This window comes from Falco rusticolus, chromosome 13, assembly GCF_015220075.1.
Source record: "Falco rusticolus isolate bFalRus1 chromosome 13, bFalRus1.pri, whole genome shotgun sequence".
Taxonomy (NCBI): Eukaryota; Metazoa; Chordata; class Aves; order Falconiformes; family Falconidae; genus Falco; species Falco rusticolus.
This window is the reverse complement of record NC_051199.1, coordinates 16,606,042-16,624,603: the sequence shown is the minus strand read 5'-3', so window position 1 is coordinate 16,624,603 and position 18,562 is coordinate 16,606,042. Positions and strand designations below refer to the sequence as shown.

At 45.9% G+C, this 18,562-nt stretch overlaps 1 protein-coding gene across 1 annotated transcript in view; it reads right to left on the bottom strand.

The window, feature by feature from the left end:
- Positions 1-1,125: 1,125 nt before the first annotated feature.
- Positions 1,126-18,562, bottom strand: part of MB21D2 (Mab-21 domain containing 2) — a 62,647-nt gene continuing 45,210 nt past the window's right edge. Inside the window, exon 2 of the mRNA XM_037407419.1 lies at positions 1,126-4,814. Within this exon, the coding sequence (XP_037263316.1) occupies positions 3,550-4,814 (1,265 nt within the window). The 3' untranslated portion in view covers positions 1,126-3,549. The remainder of the gene's footprint in view (positions 4,815-18,562) is intronic.

Sequence of the window (18,562 nt, the reverse complement as noted above, 5' to 3'; positions counted from 1 at the left end):
CCCAGAAGAGGTGACAACTGGAACCAGTCAAATCAGTTGCTCCTCCCCTTGTGCTACTGGCCAGAAGCCCTATTGAAAGAGTAAAGGCAAAAGCTTGTCCCAAGAGCAGGACCAGAGCCAGGATGCCCAAGGAGGCTCACACTGAGACATGGAAGTGGAGCCTCTGAGGGGCACTTTTCTTCCTCCCCACCTCTCTGATGCCTCAAGGCCAGACCCTCTTGGTGGGGACTCCCCTCCCTTTTAACAGTGTAGGAGGCAGTAACATGCTCCTAGGATGTTACATAAAGGAGACCTCCTACATTCTTACACGTGCAGCCAGCCCCTCACTAATTGTCTCAGTCCCTTTGCAACATCACTCACCAACAGGGAGAAGCCAGCAGGAAGGCAGCTAATGGGCAAAAGGAAAATAAAATAAAATAAAATAAAAATTTAAAAATCTTAGCTCCACAGCAGCGGGTGCAGAACTGCAGCTTCCATTGAGACATGGGCTTACAGCGCTGCCTTGTCCTCTTGATATCAGTAGGGAAGATGACTACATTGCTAGTTTAAAGCAAATCCCCTCTTACTCCAGTGTTAGTCAGATTGGCCAAGCCTCTAACCCCGTGGGGTTGGGTGCTCTATCTAAAGTCTTGTGTGAAGACTTTAAAGAACTCCCCAATAGGAAAGGAACTGCAATCCTCTTGAAACTTGCAGGTTTCAAGTGTATAAACCCACTCACTACTTTGAAATCTCACACAGAGATCTATGCATTTTGCAAGTCTGTCCCAGTATATACTCAAAGGCAAGAGGGGACAATGGGAGAGGAAGAAAATAGAACCTTCAGTGTTCTCCAATATGCAAAGCACACATCACCTCTCTGGCTGGCAACCTGCTTTATTAAGTTAAGCCATAGTATGTGATAAGGAGCAAATACTAGCCTAAGATTCAAAATCTACTGGAGATTAAGATTCTGCCTCCTTGAAAGACAGATGGTCCAGGCAGAGGATATAATGTTCTCTCAGACCTACCTGGGAAATTGCTTTCCAGTCCAGTAAAAAGCCAAGCCACCTCTCCCCCACAAAAATACCCCAAACCACCAACCAACACACCCACAGTTTCCTGAAAATGCAGGAAGAACAAGATGGATACTTTTCAAAATGTTTTTTAATTAAAACCAAAAAAAGGAGCACACACCACAGCTTGACATGGGCTAGCCAAACTGCTGGTCATTGGGACGCTGAACTGGCATGAGGAAGGCTGTGTTTCTGCATAACTCAGGAGCACCGGCATGGACACTGAGACTCCCAGGAAAGTACTCTGCCTGCCAGGCTACTGCTGCTTTATGCTGAGCAGATCTCTCTCATGTGGTGATGAGAAACTTCATCCTGCAGCCCAAATTCTTTTTCCAACAGGCAGAAGTCCTGGAGACTGGGGAAAAGACCATTTCAATGAATCTGCATTTTCCAAGCACTTCTGGAAAGGTTTCCCCGTTGGTTCTCCTGCCTCCCGCGGCAGGTTACACGAGTTTAAATGGAGACTCATCTTTGGCAATAGCCACACTGGTAGGACCCAGTTCTGCTTCTGCTGAAGTCAATATATGTCCTTCCCCGGACTGTAACCGCAGCTGCACCAGGGCTCATGATCACTAGCCAATTGTGCTTTAAAGTTAAATCCTCATCCACTCCGTCTAGTCAGCAACTTCTGAGAGCTTCTTCAGGCTCACGGAAGTGTGTACCAGTAAATACAGGTAAACATGAACATCTTGGCTACAGCAGTGTGGTGAAGTTTTCAAATATGCCCAAGAGATGGAGGAGCCAAAGTTTCATTTTAAGACATGACTTGGGCACCAGATTAGGTATCAAAACCTCTCTGTCATCTAATAAAGCAGTTTCCAAAGCTGCTGGTGTGTTGCTCCACCAGCCTGTGGGTTTTCTTTTACCAGAAAGGCTGGGCTAAAAAAAGTGACACATCTTTCATACACAATTTTTATCTGTTAGAATTTGCTAGATATGCACCTCATTTGTCTGTCAAATATTTAAAAAATACTTCAACCTGCTCTAATAATCACATTTTAACACATGCATCAAGTTTGGATCGGAACAGCTTCTCTGGGATAATCAGTAAGCCCAAATTGCTGATTTAAGGCCTAAATATCAGTCACTGGCCAGCCAGCCACAAAAAGTCACTATCCTTGAACTCTTGGAATTATTTTTGGCTCAGACTAACCCTTGTTACCATACATCTTATCCTACACACAAAAGGAAAGCGTATGTGTTTTTCAAGGCTACTGTTGCACCACAAGTTTACATACAAACACAACTTTTGCAAACATGAGACCAAAGTAAGATCTCATATGTCCCAGGGTAAGTCAGAAAGTCCACAGGAGTCAAGGGAATGGTAACTGCCATAGAGGATCAGGCCTAATACATGCATTACAGAAGCAAGGTAGCTCCTTGGCTCGAGGTCTGGCTGATTCACTTTGCACATACCACTGCTTTAGCATTACATCCTTATCTAATGGTAAACCTGTTTCAACAACATGCAATACATATTAATGCAATATGCACTGCAACACACAATACGCATCCAAAGAAATATGCCAATGCAAAAATCTGACTTCTCACACATAACAGGGCTAATAAGGAAGAGCCTTTTACAAAAGACAATCAAGAAATCACCCGAAACCATGAGACCTGAGGGGCCTCAAGCGATCTGCAATACTGAGACCTAATAACAGATGCTAATTCATGAAAGAAACACAAACAGTGGGACTGAGGTAATGGCAGAGATTTCATTAGTGCAATTAACATTTATAATGGTATGTTCTTTAATAGAATTTAAATAAGGCTTTGAATAATTACACACACTAAAACTAACATTCCATAACCTTATTCCGCATGGAAAAGCAGCAGAAACAACCCTCTGGACTGCACAAGGTCCAATTATGAACAATTACATTCAAAAAGTAGATCAAAACAGAAACAACTCTTTCCCCCAAAAGATGCATCATCATCTTTAAAGTCAACTTTCTCCCCTAGTGTGAGAAGTGTGAAGAACAGATGAACTGGGCTTCAGCCCAGTAGATTTGGCCTCATCAAATTACCGGTACTGCTTTCCAACCCAGAGTCTCTCCTCATTTCTTTAGGGTGGTGGAAGCTCATGGAAAAAGAAGAGAATTTCTGAAGCAATGGAAGGTGAGCTGTCCCTTCCCCAGGCCCGACAATGTACATAAATTATGGAAGCTTGAAAAAAATCTACATTACAGTGTGGCATGTGTGTTATCGGTGCATGTTCTCCTTTAGAAACTACTCACAGACAATGGGGCTGGGTGGGCAAAAAAAATCAAAGCAGCATATGAAATAGTAATATACTGTTTCAAAATCTGCACTGTCCTGCAGAACCAGGAATTATAATTTATTCAGATTGTTCTCAACAGATCCAATCTACGCTGGATATGTAAAAAACAAGAGACTAAGTCATCAAGGAAAACCAAACAAAAAAACCTGCACACTGAAAGAGTTTTTAAAAATGAAACAAAAGAAAAAAATCCCAAGAAACACTGCTGAAAGCTCAGAAAAATTTATCATCAATTCTGAAGTGGGGCCTTGTGACATCATCTGGGTTAATGAAGACGGAGATGGACTTCCCAGGGTTCTCAGTCACTAGCTGTTGCAACTTTTTGGCTAATCGGTCATCAGGCTGGTTGGTGTCCCCTCCATCTGACTGCGGGGAGGGGATGCTGGTGGTGCTGCCCCGCCGCTGGAGCTCGAGTGTTAGCCGGTTGGCTGCTTTGACATGTTCAATGGCAGTTCGAAGGTGTTCGGCAGGGTCTGAGCGGACTGAGGACAGCTTCCGCGCGTGCAGCATGACGGTTTCTTCGGAGAGGTGCTCCAGCATATTGCACTGGGGGATGAAATAGTTTGGGCACATCTTGTTGACCAAGCAGTGCTGGAGATCATCAATGAGACCCAAGAGAAAATGGGCTGCGTAATCCTCCTGGGCCAAGTAGTTGGCTGGTAGCCTGTCACAAGCCCACAGCATCATGCTCCGCAAGTGATATGGACTAATGGCTTTGGGGCGGGACAGCAACTTGATAATGATAGCTTTGCAGGCCTGATAGGCTTGCATGAGGCTGCTGGAGATGCACTTTTTCAGCTGCACTTCACTTCTGGCAAATGACAGCCTCCATTCATTGTCCTTCTTCCCCTTGTAGGAACATGCAGGCACTAAGTAAAACCCACTTATTACTTCCTCCTCTGTGATCTTCCCATCCCAGAAGTGGTTCTCCATCAGCCAGCTCTGGGCCACAGCTGGCCAACCTTTGAAGGACACCACAGGGACAATGTCATACAGCATGCGGCTGCTGCCCACTCCCAAAATGATGGATATGATAGTCCCATTCTTTTCTACCTTCTCCACCTTTGGCATCCCTCGCTGGGGCTTTTTCTGGATCTCGGAGAGGACAATGCTAATGGAGTCATAGAACCAGTCTGCGACTTTTGTTGGAGAGAAGAAATAATTGGTAGCTCCATTGATATGGTCCACGATTGTGCAGCAGTCCTTCCATTTGCTGATAGTTCCTTCGTCAAACAGACGCAGGCTCAGCCAGGAGTGGCACAAAGCTGAGTGGCGCATGTCCAGCGTGACTGGTTGGTTGCGGTCATGCAGCTTCAGCGCGGGCACAAGCAGGGTGAAGTCCATGTCATAGTCTGTGCCTCGTGCATAAACATTCAGCTCATCAAGATCAATGTCCACCACACCTTCCCGCACACCGCCTGAAAGCAGCAGGTACTCGTTGGCTACAGGCAGCTTCTGGTCAAGCTTCTGAACCATGCCTGCAAAAGAGAGAAAGAGAAGTCCTTTCAAGAGAAGGCAAACAGATCTGGGATACAGGATTTAACCCCACCCCATACCCAGCAGGAATAAAAGCGGCCAGAGTTATCCATCACAGTTTGTGTGACACAGCACAGATGTACGTCAGACCCAGCACCCAGCCAACCTTTAGTCCCACCTGACTCAGGGCAGGGCCTTCCCTGCATTCCTGGGAATGGGTGAAGTCCATCCTAAACATCATACTGGGGACAATGGAAAAAAGCAGAAGCCTCTGGTAAAACACAGCAAAGCTACTTTCAGGACTAACTTTAACTTCTTAAACACCTTCTAAACCAGTTTTTCACCATATTGTTGCTTATTTCCATGGTATCCAAATGCTTCAAAAAGAAATGAGATTATTATTTGAATCACCACTCTTATTTTCTCTCTGGTGTAAGAAAAAAGCTGGGCCACCATCAGGGGGTTGATTTGTGTGTAACTGAATGAACAGCTACAAATGATAGTTCAAGCAGGCCCGATTTTGCTATTTGCTTTAGATTTACTGATGAACAAAGGCAATACGTCCTTCTCTTACGGTGGAACGCAGACAGGTTAAACTATCATATCCCTGCTCATTGCAGGAGGATTGGACTAGATGACCTTTAAAGGTCCCTTCCAACCCAAACTGTTCTATGATTATTTGACTCTATCAGGCAGTAACAGAAGCCAGCTCTGAAATTGGTTCCTCAAGCTGTAATGACGGTATCATGCCACAAAATACCTGATCAGCTCCCCAGAGCACACACACAGAATCATAGAAATACAGAATCATTTAGGTTGGAAAAGACCTTTAAGATCATCAAGTCCAACCATAAACCTAACACTGCCAAGTCCACCACTAAAGCATGACATGCAGACAGATTTCTATTTTCAACACCGAAACCAGACACTTCCCCTCACCTGCACTACCCACACCAGTTGTGCAAAGCCAGTTTTTCACTGCATTCTATAAATACCACCATACTCTGTTCACAGAACACGAACAGCAGACTGAGAAGAGACTCCATGCAGTAGCTGAGGTATTAGCACCTCATTCAATGTTCAAATTAGGATTAAAATTGAGGTCTGCACTTCGACTGCTCTATAGTTTGCTTCTGCTATCTGCGCTGTTTCATTCCTGGTGCTAATCCTGTGGTCAAACACTCTTGATTCCTTCCCAGCCCCAGTTCAGAAAACACACTTAGGCCACAAAGGAACTAAAGCCAGTGACTTTGAAGGGAGACACTGATTCTCTTATAAGCACTGCAAAAGGGATATACTGTTATTTCTTACAAGCACAAACGTACTATTTTTTGTTGGCATGCTTTCGAAAAGCACTATAGTTCACTCTGGTTTGCTTATATCAAGAGTGGTCAAATTAAGACCTTCCATGACATTGAAGCCAGATTTAAGAGAGACATCAGTGGGAATAACTAGCCAGAGGCATGACGAGGTGAGGCAGAAAGCTGCCTATCACTCTGTCAGCCCAGGAAGCACAGACAGACACATTAGGAGTGGTTTTTTACTGAAACATTAATACAAATGATCAGCACTAGAGTCTGAGCACCCATCCTGGCAAAGCCCCAGGTACTGCTGAGCCTTTCCTGAGTTAATGCATCCCTGGGGAATACTGCCTGAGCTGAGTGGGTCTCCCTGGCAGAGTGCAGCAGAAGTACCCCAAGGTGCCGAGTGCTGCACTAGGCTGAGTGGCGTTGCAGTGCTTTTGAGGAGACTCGCCTGTCCTTTCCTGCATGCTAGGACAGGGACAAGGAAATGCTCTCTGCATACACACAGGTAGGCCATGACTAGAGCAAAATCTAAACCTATGCTGATTCTGATTCCTTGGGAGAGCCAAGGAGACTGTAGGAAGAGGCCTGTATGTGAAAGGGAATGCACCATGGGGCAATATTCAGGGTAACTGTGCAATCCCCCATGTGAAATTCCTTGTTAAATTCACTTTACCTGTTTCATTGCTTCCAAGAGCACTGGACCCAGTCCATTTTGCTGCACTGAGCTGGGATGATTTTCCTGCCAGGCAGGGCAATGACATAACCCCTTCCATTTCATGCAGCTCTAGAGGCTGCAAGAGAAGGAAACTGCTCCAGAGGAGTGCTAAGAAACTTGTCCTGCTAAGTCTGAGCTAATCACATTCTGTAATCTTGCCACATGCATAATCAAGAAAAGCTTCTGTCGACCCCAAAAACATTTTCTGAGGTGTAGGTACGCAGTGAGCTACATTTCCCTGATCCATGGAGTGGCAAAGCCTTGCACAGGCTTCTCTATCCCTGAGGCCAAGTAAGTGGCAGTCACTGCCCCACTGCACCCAGAAGAAGATTTCTAATGGGTACCTAAATTGACAGGACTTTTGGAGACACTATTGGCACACTGCTTCTAAATCCTCTCCTTGAACCAGTGCAAGCAGCCTCGGTGTTTTACACCCCAGTTGCTGAGTCCAAGACCCATGAAGTAGAGTTTGGGTTAATCACATCATAGGGACAGGGCGCAGTTGCTTTTCTGAGCATACAAGTCAGTACTGACACTTACTGTGGGGCAGCACAGCTATTCAGGGTATGTAAAGCCCTGATGGCCCATCCTGCTTCTACATTGACCCAAAATTTTCCACTTAGGACTGTGATCTGCAGCATCTGCCATGCAGATCTGCAGACGTTCTTGAGAGAGGCAGACAGAATGTAACTATCCTACAGAAGAAACTGTTCTAATCTACAGAGTTCAATAAAGGATGTATTTTTTTAAAGTATTTTTAAACTTGAAGGATGAAAAATGTCCTGTGAAGTTGTGCAGTGTGCTCTTCGCACCAAAACTTCTATCCTATGGTACAGCCAGAGCTTTTGACTGGAAAAGAAAACACGATTTTTCTAAAAGGTAGAGATTCTCCACCACAGAATTGAAAAATAATCAGGCAATGGCTACAGGAAATGATCCAATAGATCATCATTGTCTCTCTACCTGGCTGGCTGAAGAGTTTAAATCCAAACCCTTGAGCTCTGCCTGGCAAAGAATTTCCCCTTAAAGGCCCGGACCAGCAACACCGGCAGATCTGCCACAGAGCTAGAGAAGGTATTTTTGCTAACAGATGAGAGCAGCATTGCTGATCCAATTTAAGCTGTGGAGCAGGGCGTTGAGATGAGGTCCCCTTGAGGAAAATATATTTAGAATAGGCATAGAGTGTTCTATAAATAGTTGAGATGGCCAAATTCAGCATTCACTAAGGCTTTAGGGGTTTGCAATGTGTTCCAACTGCCCCCCTTATTTATAAAACTATTTGAAATGTGAAGGGATTTCAATGAATCCCATTAGCCAACATCGTACGGCATACACTACTCTGGCACAAAGCTTTCATCCCAAGTTTCAACAGCCCAAATGCAATCTGAGAGAAGGAGCAGGCACTCCAGCTCAGCAAACATGTAAGTGCAAACCCAAAGAGAATCAAGTCTGGTACTTGAGCCAAGTACTTAAGATAATAGCACCAGTGGGCCATTTGAGTTCTCTTCTTTCCATCTCAGTACCAGGACCACCTGGGAGGAGGAGGGAATAGGGGTTACGAATAACCTTATGACATTTGTAGAAGCCCTGTGGAGCTGTCAGTAAAGACCAAACCCAGAACCTGTAGCGTCAAACACAAAAAAATGTATTTTAGCTGAAGGACCAGCTCTCATAGCATCAAAGAAGGTTCACTGATCTTTAACAAGTCTCTTGCTGCTACCAGGCAAAACACATAATTTGCAGGCGTCCCTTGTGTGACACATTGTTTTGAAAAGTTTGCTTGGCAAGCTGGTATTTTGCTAAGTAAAGAGACTGATGTTCAGTTACCACTTTTGCTTAAAGCACTTTAAAGGAGTTCTGTTTTCCTAGCTGTGTAAGCAGTAAGGCCTTCCAAAGCTATACAATCTGGCATTGCAACAGGTAAGTGTGCACAAGCATGAGAAAAGCAAGGAATGTTAGAATTAGGAGCAGCACCTCTAGGCCAAGCTTGCTGGTTAGTTCAGAGTAACACAGGTGAGCAAATGAGTTCTACAGAGAGAACTTCATTGCATTGTTGTTCATTCAGTGACAGGAAAATAGGATTTATTTCTACTCCAAGCACTGTGATACAAGGAGAATAAAGACAGAGAAAAGAGATTTTACTTTTACGTAACACCTACATTTAGGATACATTCCTGAATGAAGTGGGATGCTGATGCACATGACGCAGAGATTGTTCTTCCCATTTAAAAAAAAGCAATGCAGAGATGCTCTTCATCCATTACAGAATTTCAGATGAACTGATTTCATGACCACTGCAGTGCATGCTGGGATCTGCTCCTATTTCATGACCAGCTTTGTGTAAATAAGGAGGAACACACAGACTTGTCTTTGAAAAAACTGACCACAACAAAAAAAATCACACAAAACCTTATTTCTAACACAGGCATTTCCTAATTTTTGCTTCCTTCTTGAAGCCTTCCTTCCTGATCCCTTAGATACGCAACCATTGCCATCAAAAGGAAATGTAAGCAAAGACGGTCACTGCATTAAGAGACTTTTTGCTGCACGGGAACTAGAGAGAGGTCAAAAGAGCAGAGAGGTGCTCAGAAAGGCTCCATGAAAGAGGATTTGCAGAACCATGCATGCAGCAGAAGCATATCATGGGAGTGCTTCTGGGAGCCCAGCCAGATCTAGGCACTAGCTCTGCACTGCTCCTCTTCTCCAACTTAGACCCCAGCATCTGCAGTAGCTTTACCAATGTTCCACATCAGCCTGCTGGGGAGGAGACAGTCCACACAGTGCGCTGCCTTGACTTCTTTCCTTGACCCCTGTATCACTCACTCCTCCTGCACAGCCTGCAAGGCTCCCTGTAAGCTGCTGGGACCATGAGTTACTGTAACATCCTTGTCTTTGCAGGCTTCCCATGTCAGGAAGGGTTTGCAAGTTGGCTCAGAAAGCTCATGTGGTCCCTCACAGACCATCTGCAACTTCTTAAGATCACAAATGTATTCTTTACATCACCAGCACTGGAGGTAAGCAAGAGGGTACTAAACCATGAAGATACTGTGGCCAGGCTGCCAAAGACCTTTAGGGGCATGATGATCCCCAGACATGTGTAAATGATGCACACAAGCTTATCCACAGCGTAGACAGCCAGGAGCTTGCCCCCTCTCTCCAGAAGAAAAAGACCCCAGGTTAATGACAAGGGACTGGCTCCAGCCCACAGGCAGCCGTGCAGTGCAACTCGGCAAGTAAAGGTGATGTTTGCTGCTCCTCATTACCGAGCTTCTCTGCTCACCTCTTGATTTTGCCATCTAATCTGATTTGAGAAGAAGCACAAGTCTGTGTAACATCAGCTGTTAAAAATAGCTGCAGCACAGAATAAAAACGCCTGGTACCTGCCCTTCAGCCCCACACTGGAGTTAAGACGCCAGAGTACTCTCCAGCCCTGCTCAAAGACCCAAAGCACTGTAGGTTCAGCCTAGGGACAGAGCACCCTCTGTGAAGGATCAGAAGAACTGGGACACTGATTCTTTACACACTTCAACACGTGCACATAGACAGAAGGGAGGGAAAGAGCTCGACAAAACTAGAAGTGTCCTTCTCCCAGCTCCTCTCTCCCTCATGTACCAGGAGAAAGCCTGCAGAATTAAAATTGAGATTTTGTCTAGAGAAACCCAACACCCAAGCCGGATTTCTCATTGGTATCTTCTTCCCTTTATTCCTTCTTACTTTGCAGGTAACTTAATCTCCACATAACAAGAGGCCTGGATGCTCATTTCCTTGATCAATAGCAATGGTGTGGTGTTCTGGCACTGATCATCAGCCGACCTTGCATTCAAACCCTGCCCTCTCCAAACCATTAGCTTGTGCTCTAGCAGAAGTCTCCTGTTATTCGCAGCCACTCTTGCACAGACTTGACTATTGTCTTCAGCAACATTTTTTAGTAATCATATTGAATGAAAGTGAGCATCATGCTGCTGCTTTTGCACCCCTAGCACCTGGGAAGAAACATAGATACATACCCCTCATAAGAGAAATCAGAAAGTCCCCACTGACATCAATAGGGCTGTATGTTTGAACTACCCATCATCTGAGACTCATCTGAGGCCCAGGGACAAGTGAATTCCCACACAGAGAAGCTCTCTGGAGGGGTTCCATGAAGGAATCACACCTCTGAGGAGATCAGAACTGCTGGGAATTGCTTTTGATTCAACAGATGTGATTTGCCCTCATTTTTTCAGCACTTCCAGCAAGAAGCAGCACAGAGCCCCTTTAGGGAAGCTTGCCCTGTGGCACTGCATGCCCCAGCTCCAGGCCTGTTTTCTGGGATATGCAGAAATGCATCACTGGGAAACTAACCACTTTGTGGGAGTGCAGAGCCTGAGCCCAGGATCTCAGACAAGCTGAGCCCACGTGGGTTTGGAAGGAGCTGACACAGCTGCTGTCGAAGGCAGGGGTCATGCCCATTCATTTCACCAGGGTGGCCAAAACCCACTATGCTAGGTGTATGCCCCCCCATGCCCCCTGGCAGCCTAGGGAGAAGACATGTAGAAGGGATCTTCCTTATATAGGTGATCTCTTCTATAGGGAAGGCTAGGGATCACCCATATGCACCACTGCCTCTCTCCTTTCTGCTGCTTAATCCTTCCGCAGGACCCAGCATAGTCAGAGCTCTTGATTTTTCCTTCCAGGTCTACACAGTTTGAATGCATAACCTTGGCCATGCCTTTTTTTTTTTTTTTTCTTCTGCATAAAATCATTATGCTCCTGTAAGCCCCAAAAGCTAAGGAAGTTTGACCTCCTGGATGCTCAGAAAAGTGCTTGGAATTGCTCAGATGGCACTAACCACACACCAGACGTTATTAGCAGAGAACTCACAATAAATCTTAGGATCCTCCACTTTGGCTGGGCAATTCTTACCCTTGACTGCTATAAGAAACACATGAAACCCCAGGCTAGTTAAAAACCAAAAAGCTTTTCTCATTTTTCGTAAAGACACTAGACAGGCACTCTGCGGTTCCTTGACAATTCTGCAGCAAATAGCAGATCCTGCAGAATAGGAATGTTGTTCAAAGGAAAGATCCCCCTGCAGAGGTCTCCCAGCTATGCCTCAGTGACGTGTGTTGAATTTCAGGGGCTTCTTTAAGACAGGATGGGAGGCCGGCTCTGATGCAGCTGGGTTGCACTGATTCTTCTGTTACCCTTGGTAATTGTAAATCTATTTATGAGCAGTACAAGTTTTTGTTATGCAGAAGAACTGAAAGAGTCAGCTCTTTAGGAGAGTCTTGAGTTACAAAGCACATTTTGAGAGGACTTGGAGGAAGCAGGTGGGGGTGGGAGCAGAGTGGGGAGACTGAACCCTCTGACACCAGTTTAGTCAAATACGGGAGGCGACCGAAGGAAGACGCTCTTTGCAGGCTGATACACCAGTGTCCTACTGCTTCTGCTCCTTTTAGAAATCTTGTGACACGGTGACAGAACACACTGCAGGGAGTCAGCACCCCCTTGTAAAAGAAATCAGCTTCTTCCTCCAAAGTCCTCTTCAAAAACAATCTTAAAAGTAGTGTCCCAGTTTTTTTCCAGTTCTCATGTGCCCCAATAGAAGCCACCCAGCCAGCTGAAATCCTGTATGCCATTGAAGAGGGGCATTTCATGCTGCAAGGGGTAAAAAGCAAAAAAACCCCAACCAGAATGAAAATGGAAAAGGCCCAGACTCAAAAGGGTGTGCCTGTACATCGAAGGGTGTGCTGTCACAAACACCCAAACCCACCACGGCACCAAAACCAGCAGCGGTGTTATTGTAGTGACCTGCTTGGATAAAGTACTCGGGTCTCAGAGACCAGCACAGCAGGGCTAGACTGCTTCAAGAGATGGAGCCAGCACTTCCACAGGGAGCTCCTGCATCACTGTGCATCTCTGCTTTGGATAGCGAAGAGTTTAAGAGCCACCCTCCAAACTGATGTTGAGTTGGGTTTCCAGCCTGCCTGTTTGCTTATCCAACGGGCTTAGTCCAGAGTCATATTAGCCCAACTAAGAAGAGTATCTGAAAGCTGAAAGCCTACAAAGAATATGAAGTGGAAGTGAAAGAGGTGCTTTAGAGTCTGAATAATATGGGTGATGAGGTCTGAGAGCAACTGCCAAGCAGAACAGAGGAAGAGGCTACAGAAAGGATACTTACAAGAACAGCTTGCTGTTACACCCTGCTTAACACTGTCCATACGGTGTCCGTATTTTTGAGTGTGTTTAACACATAAGATTCCCTTTAGAAATGGCACAAGATGCCATTTACCCTAGAATTGCAATCCCAAAGATAAAATCTGCCAGGGGACAGATTGCTTTATCAGTTCCACCCTCTGGGACTGAGAGTACACATTTGGCAAGGGCTACACAAGGTCTAGATGGGCCATTTCTGCTCACACCCCTACGGAACACTGCTAAGTACCGAGCAAGATGTTAGACGGAGGAGACTCACCAGGATTCCTCCCCTGGATCTGTTTACAAGGTAACAACAGTGGGTACAAACCAGGTTGAGCTTCTTGAGTGCAAATGAGCAGCTCCTCGCAGAAGAATCTGCTCTGCCCTTGTTTTCCTAGTCACTTCACTGTTACTGTGCTCTTTACAAAAGCCTAACAACCTCGGTGTGGTACATAACGTGTTCATCTACCCTAGCACCCTGTCTCAGACTGCTGCTGCTGACTGCTTGCAGGGGAAGAGCGTAAGAGCAAGTACAGCTTAATAACTTTCTCCAATCTTCAAGCAGTCTCTGGCTTTGGGATTTCCCAAACCAGAGGCAGTATTTGCACCTTTGCCTTTAACAGCACCAATGGACTTATCTGCTGGGAATGTCTCTCACTGCTTTCTAAATCATTTATATTCTTTGTATAGTCAGTGCCTTGCAGCACTGTGTTGCACAAAGCACGTGTTGTGTCAAAAAGGATTTCCTTTTGCTGGCTTGCTAGAAAATGAAGAAACTCACCTAACCACGGCACCTTCCACAGATCATTCAAGATTTTATATGGCTTAGTCAGTCATCTTCCATGTTGAAAAGGACAATTTAAACTTCATATACCCAATTGTCCTTCTCAGCGCTCGCGTGGGCCCTAGTATTGCTACACTCTATGTGAAATAAGGTGATCAACACTGCATGTCACATGGAAAGGTGACCTCTGTATGGATGTCTTCACAGTCCTCTGGGAAATACCTCTGCAGCCCTGCTTGCTAAATTAGCCCCACTCCACTGCTGGTTTGCTCAATGTAATGGCCTTCTCCCTAGAATTTAATATCACCTTCAGGATATTCCCCCCAAAGAACACAACACCAATCCCACCACTTTACAAAGGGTGTTGATGTCACGGAAAAGAACTGTGGAAGTAGGACAGGGGAAGGTTTTGGAGGCTGCACAGGAAAAAAAAGTCCCCAGCCTCCCTCAAGCTCTCATCCCAATCTGACTAGTCAGCACCAGGTGCCTCTTGCAGAAGACACATGGCAGCCCTCCAGCGATGAGCAAAGCCGTTCCCTTCCAGACCTGGGAACACATTCTCCTCTCGCTCCAAGTCAGCCAGAGGGGCACGTGCACCTATCGGGCAGAACTTGACTCCAAGGTTGCAAAAGCACTTTGGGCTCCTCTGGGATGGTTTTCTGTTCTCTATTACTATCTGGTGTCTGTTTGCCTGCACTGAAATGGCTAAGTTGCTACACCGCTTTATGCTCTGGTGCTGGCCAGAGGGCTATGCCCAGAGGAATGCCACCACACCCTCACATTCTGTAAATAACACAAGAGCCTCAATCATAAAGGCACTTTGAGCTGTTCTGCTGAGCCTCCTGCTTACGGTTACCCAACACACTGGAAATTCTTCTCTTTAGCTGCTTAACTACCAGGTTGTTTTCTGTTCCCGTAGGACAGTTGTTTTCTACAAAGGTAAGTCACAGCCAGAGCAAATCACAGCACTCTTCTTTATGAACTGGGCTTGAATCAACACTGCCTATCCTCAGTGCCTGTTCATTCTGTAATAACAGCTCTACTTCGCTGCAGAGCAGCGGGAGATTTGTCCTTGACTCAAAAATTCTTCACTATATCGTGCAGCAAAGCTAAAACTTACATGTGGAGTATACATGGCAACAAACACCTATCCAAGGGCTGATGGATAGCCACAGCTGAATTCAATCTAATGTTCTTGATTTTCCCTTAAAATCTGTAAAACTTGGCTCCCAGGGTCAATGACATAATCAGAATGGCATCCCCTTCAATCACTTTCATTCTCTTCATCTACCAATGACTGTATCTATGTAGCTTTACACCATGGGACCGGTCAGAAAAAGGGGGAATGAAGGATGGCTCCAGGAAACCAGCCAAGCCCCAAGAGAGTGCTGGACACAGAGAAAATGATTCTGTGAGTGCAGAAAGACAGCAAGTGTCTTCAGAAGCCTTTCTGAGGCATCTGGTGGGGAAGACAACGTGAGGCAAATCCTCTCTCCAGCCCCCATAATTCATTGGACTCCATACAGCTCTGGCCCCTTTGACGGATTCTATGTCCAAGCCAGATAGGCCAAATACCGCTGAGACACCCAGTGACAGAACCAGACTACCACTTTACTCTGGCTTTGCAGATGAGCATGGATTGGACTAGCAAAATGAGGCAAGGAATGCAGATTCTTGGTCAGAAAGCACTGAAATCAAAAGGGCTTAAAGAATACAATACATCTGAGATCAAGAAGCTAAGAGCAAGCTTTCCTGCAATACTAACCACCTTCCCATCCACTAGCAAAAACATTGCCAAAGCCACACAGAGCCAGGTCAAGTCACCTTATATGAAATACATTTGTTACGGCCCCATGTACAGCATCAGCTGTATGAAAAGTGCTGATTGGATTTGACATTCATGCAGAATTCCTCTTCGTCCACATTGTCAGGGGCAGAAGTTACAGACCAGACTTTCTGCTAGCAGAAAACAGAGCAGCTCCACTGAAGTGAATGGGAACACTGGGCAGACATCTCAAGAGCATTCCTCCACCCTGCCCACACGAGACAGAAGAAAACCTAAGCCCTCCAAACCTGCCTGTCCATGTCCCACTGCTCCTACCATCCTGCCCCAGCTTCATCTTGCAGACATCATATTGACGCTGCACAAAAGCCAGCGGAAGCTTCCAACAGGGACTGTAGTCCCTAAATTCTCAGATTTTATAGTCATTTACATGCAGCTGAGCACTGTCATCTGCTAAAGCGCATGGCAGGAAGCACTGTGCGGATTTGCTCTCCATCGAGCACCAAGCCCATGGCCCCAGCAGCTGTCAAGGATCTCTTATCCCTGCAGCACAGGCAGCAGCCAGGAAGCACAGAAACTGGAACGATGTCAGTAAAAGAGAAAGGGAAAGTCAACCACTGCTACCGCAGAGTAGAACCTGGGCCACCTTGTGTGAAGGCACAGAGTATAATGCCAGCACCACCCTGCAGGGCTTCCGAAGGTAAAAGGCACTATTATCTTAAGAAAGCAACAGTAAGAAGCTGTACAGCCAGGTGGCCCTGCGCGATCCAGGTACTGCAGCTGCCCTCCTTCCCATGTAAGGTGTGAATTGCCTGGTGGTAAGGAGGACCTGGTGGAGCTCGGGGGCAGGCGCTGGCAGTGCTCACATGTAGCTGATTCCCTGTAAGCAACTGTAGTGAGATGAGGGCTGTATTTTTGGAGCAGTTCTCTCTTACCAGGAACAGGGCTGAAAAGCTAGTAACAGTTCAGGCATGAAGCACTCACGGCCCTTTGCACAGGACTCTCATCCCATTTTGCCTGCTCTGCTCACTCAGAAGTTCCAGGAGACCAGCCCCACATCTGTGCAAAGCCTCCTTGTGCTTACTTGCCATGAAACAGAGCCACACACACATTTATTTAGAGCAGGCCTAATGATTTCTCAGCTTATCAGGATGATACTTACATTGTGAGGTGAAGGAGAGAAGAGAAAGCACAATTGTTGCTGATCAAATAGAAAATTCACAAAGTATGTTTCAGGAAGCCATTCACTCCAGTAGCCTAGTCCCAGTGTCCTTTCTCATCTAAAAAACCTAGTGGAATATGGACATAAGCAAGATTTGGGTCCAGAGAACTGTCAAAAGCTTATGCAAAAGACCTCATGGAGTAGGATCTCAGAGTCCTCTTGTAATGGAAAGCTGATGACAATCAAAGCTTATTCTTCAAATCACATCTCCTGTCAGGGCTGCTTCACCCTGATAACTCCGAAAAGCTCAGGGGAGCAGGATTGTCCACCAATCCCCCCAAGTTTTAGGAGGCAGTGCCCCAACTCACACATCCATGAACTAAGAGACAGGCCATGAAATCATAGCAGTATCTCAGATTTCATTTTCTCCAGGTATTTTCGCAGGGAGGACCAGAGGAAAGGCAGCTGCCTCTGAAAATCAACGCAATAACGTAGTAAGTTTAGTTAGTTTACTTAGCTTTCCCCTGAAAACATGAGAACTAGAAATGCCCTCTTTACATTCTGCTTTATTTAACAGAGAACCTCACAGTACTCCAGTAACACACCTTATGGAACACCACAGTGTACTGGTAGATGCTGTCCTAGCAGGTCTGTTGTATTTGAAGTTTCTCTCAAAAATTTGACTCCTTTTTTTATTGTCTTACACAGTGCATAATCTTGAATTTTAATTATACAAATTCCCTAATATATCTGTAGCAATAATGAAAAATGTTAAAAAGCTTTGTTCACAAGTGCTGATAAAGAAGTTAGGCTTAGAATAGGGAGGTACATAGAGAATACAGACCTTTCAAATGAATTCAGTAATTAGAAATCTCACCTGCATTTTATCGATGTTGCTGTGAAAACACTTTGTAAAATTTCCCTGTGGATGCTCAGCTCCTGCAGGGCTTGCTATCCCTTGCATGAAAACACTTCCCAGCACAACAGGAATAAACACCATTGAATACAGTCCTGCTACACAGAAAGCAACGACTAACACTGTCCTCACTAGTTTCCCACTGACAGCTGGCCCCCTACCCTGTGATTAACAGACAAACAAAGATTACAAACCTCCTAAATTTGTTAACACGGTCTGTAGGACTAATCGCACAAGGTAGAAGCAGGAATATGAAGGTGTGAGTTGGCCTTTCAACAAGGATGTTCGTCCCTGCAGTCAGACAAAGCTGATGTACAGCTTGTGCCCAGAAGACACCTGAGGACAATCCTACTTATTTGTTCCTGGCTGCTCTTGGGGAAGGGGCTGGCAGAGATGGAGAAATACTGATTTGTAGCTGAAGCCAGTCAGTCCCGTGGCACGCGCCGTACACTGAGCTGCACTGCCTTTCTGGCTGGGGTCGTTCTGCTTGTGCCTATGTACACCTGCCTTGGATGACTGGGGCCCCAGTGAGCTCTTCTACCTAAATACATGCTGCTCTGCTCCCCCTGGCTCACAAAACCACCCCCCAGGAGGAATGTTGCCATCAGGAAAAAGACCTCTCAGATCTGCTTCCCCACCAGCGGTGGGAGGTGTCATGCTGAATGGGGTTTGGGGCACTTCCAAGCTGAACTCAGCCAGCAGCCAGCCCTTACACACACACAGCCCAGAGGAGGGCAAGCGTATGCTGACCCCCAAGGAGCCAACATTTGCTTGTGCTCCGATGTGTCACTGGCACTCTCTGCCTATAGGAAGGGGCACCACTAGGAGGACCCTGTAGAGTTGGTTGCTACACCACAATTGCCCCTGACCCAAATTCTGTTCTGAATACTCAGAAATTAAGCA